Source organism: Gouania willdenowi, chromosome 4 (genome assembly GCF_900634775.1).
Source record: "Gouania willdenowi chromosome 4, fGouWil2.1, whole genome shotgun sequence".
NCBI classification, from domain to species: Eukaryota; Metazoa; Chordata; class Actinopteri; order Blenniiformes; family Gobiesocidae; genus Gouania; species Gouania willdenowi.
This window is the reverse complement of record NC_041047.1, coordinates 39618501-39620968: the sequence shown is the minus strand read 5'-3', so window position 1 is coordinate 39620968 and position 2468 is coordinate 39618501. Positions and strand designations below refer to the sequence as shown.

The window sequence follows — 2468 nt, the reverse complement described above, 5'->3', positions numbered from 1 at the left end:
GACGAAGTAAGTGTTTGGTGCCTTCAACAGAACTTTAACTATGAATTTTTGGGGTAAAGTGATATGAAGGTGATCTAACTGTCCTTTTTTCCCTCCAGCTGTCAGTGTTGAAGACCATCAGCTCTCTGAATGCTGACCACTTCAATCTGGTCACATTCTATGAGCAGTTTGAATACCTGGGCTATAAGTGCCTCGTCTTTGAGCTGTTGGACGTGGATTTGCTCCACCTGGTTTGTTCACTGAACGTCAACCACATCCGTCCTATTGCAAAGCAGGTATGAATCTTTTTGTTTCTTGCTGATTGATTAGGAAAGCCTTGAGTTCAAACCTGAGCTTAAACAGCTCCATAAGAGGAACTCCATTCTCATCCTGTCTTTTCTCATTGTGTCCCTGCAGCTGATGGTGGCATTACAGGGACTCAAAGCTGTAAGAGTAATGCACACTGACATCAAGCCAGACAACATTATGATGGTCAACATTGATGAAAGTCCATTCAGCGTAAAGCTCATTGATTTTGGAATGGCTTCTCCCATCTCTGCCGCCATGCCCGGGCTCAGACATCAGCCCATCGGCTACAGGTATGAGGATGTCACCCTGAATGACTTATGGGTTTTTGGAACAAACGTGTGTTTTTATAGTGTTGGTACTTAATGCTAAAATATAGAGTTCTGAAGTATATTTCATTCATTTTGCTTCACAGGGCCCCAGAGGTTTGTCTTGGCCTTCCTTACTCGGGGGCCATTGACATGTGGGGAGTGGGCTGCACGCTGGCATTCCTCTTCCTAAATGACAACCTCTTTCCTGTCCACTGTGAATACCTCATGGTAGATCGTCTTTTCTATACATCATCCCTCCATTCATTTAATTACCCATGTGCTCTTTTTTACAGGTATAGAAAGTGTTGAAGAACTGCCCCTAATGTGTATAATTGTGTGTTTTTTGTGCAGATGCAGAGCATGGTGGAGATGCTGGGAATGCCATCAAAGTACCAGCTCCACTTTGGCTTATACAGCAAGAGGTTCTTTTGTCATGAGGTGGATGAATTGGGCACAAGATGGAGGCTGCTGGTAAAACATAGTTTTTATTGTTGTTGAACCTTGACTGTTGCCCTAAACTTATCTTAAACCCCTTATATTGTCATTGTGTTTCCTCAGACACCAGAAGAGTACACCTCTAGGAACAGAAGACAAGCTGAGGAGTGGCCCGAATATCGTCCACATTTGTCATCATTAGATGACCTGCTCTATGTAAGTGTTCTCTATGACATTTGAGTTCAAATACTTAGAGATCTCTTCTTTAAAATCTAACCTACTTCAGACATGTTTATAAGCTGAATTTACTCACCATTATCGTTAACATGAGCAAGAGAGGTATAAACTAGTGTATTGACCGAACTCTATTTAATTTAATCCAGATGTCTGAACTAGGGGACAATGAGACGTGGAAGACAGGAAGGCCTTCATCGAGTTCCTGAAAGAACTGTTGAATCTGGATGGGGAAGAGAGAATCTCTCCCATTGATGCTCTTCAGCATCCCTACATTACAGGGTCATACCTGAGCCAGGAGCCAGACAACAGAGAACAGTGAGTAACTGCACTGTGAAAGCGATCACGCACATGAAGGTCATTTTGTTGTTCTTTTGAATTTTGTACTAATCTTCTTTTATTTTTCCTCTAGTCAAACCGAGGCACAGGTCATTGAAGAACATTCACCTGAAGATTGGGATGCCGAGTACCCTCTTAATAATGAAAATGGCAAATGTGGACGCATTGTGGTACAATTACCTGAAGATTGGGATGCCGAGTACCCTCTCTTCAACGAACACAACAAATGTGGACTCATTGTGGCATATTAGGCCAAAGATTGAAATACCAAGTACCCTCTCTCATGCAATTGGTAAATGTAGACATTCTGAGTAGTATTTTCTTGTTCTTCTTTGTATTTCTTTGTAAATTTGTTCATTCAATGTATTTTTAAGTAACTGTATTGAATGAATAATCTTAGTATATTTTTTTATTTCATTGTATTTGTAAATAATCCTATTGCATGAATTTTTTAGCCACATTTTTACAATAAATATTTATGACTAACCTGCTTTGTTAATGTTTTCATAGTTTTGACCCCTTTCTCAAACATTTTCTTTTTAGTTCTTCGGGGAAGTCCCTGACATTGTAGTGTGCTAAAAGTTCTGCAGAGCTGCTAAATCTCCTGGAACAAAATGAAAAGGGGCTTTGTTTTTATAAGTCACTAAGGGTTATGGCATATTGCCCAATACAATGTCGGCCTCAAAACTAATTCCAAACTCCAACTTGGTAGCATGATCTCAACTTCCTCCTATGGTTACCAGGAGTCCATGTGGCCTTTGTCCTGTCTATTCACCTCATGCTATTCTTCAACAATAATGTCACTGATATAATAATAAATCATATATTTAGAATTGGTAAAACATTTGTGATGGAATAAAATCT

The 2468-nt window shown here is 40.0% G+C and overlaps 1 protein-coding gene across 1 annotated transcript; it reads left to right on the top strand.

The window, feature by feature from the left end:
- The first annotated feature begins 475 nt into the window (after window positions 1-475).
- Window positions 476-1804, top strand: LOC114462578 (homeodomain-interacting protein kinase 3-like). The gene is made up of 6 exons (XM_028445511.1): window positions 476-578; window positions 701-824; window positions 948-1067; window positions 1155-1247; window positions 1415-1583; window positions 1678-1804. Exons 1-5 carry the CDS (start codon window positions 520-522, stop codon window positions 1472-1474), a joined length of 456 nt encoding a protein of 151 aa, XP_028301312.1. The 5' UTR covers window positions 476-519; the 3' UTR covers window positions 1475-1583; window positions 1678-1804.
- Window positions 1805-2468: the final 664 nt, after the last annotated feature.

Coding starts and splice junctions, on each gene's coding strand:
- LOC114462578 (XM_028445511.1), top strand. CDS start 520: ATGGCTTCTCCCATCTCTGCCGCCATGCCCGGGCTCAGACATCAGCCC. Junction 1,068..1,154: donor GCACAAGATGGAGGCTGCTG/GTAAAACATAGT, acceptor GTGTTTCCTCAG/ACACCAGAAGAGTACACCTC. Junction 1,248..1,414: donor CATTAGATGACCTGCTCTAT/GTAAGTGTTCTC, acceptor AATTTAATCCAG/ATGTCTGAACTAGGGGACAA.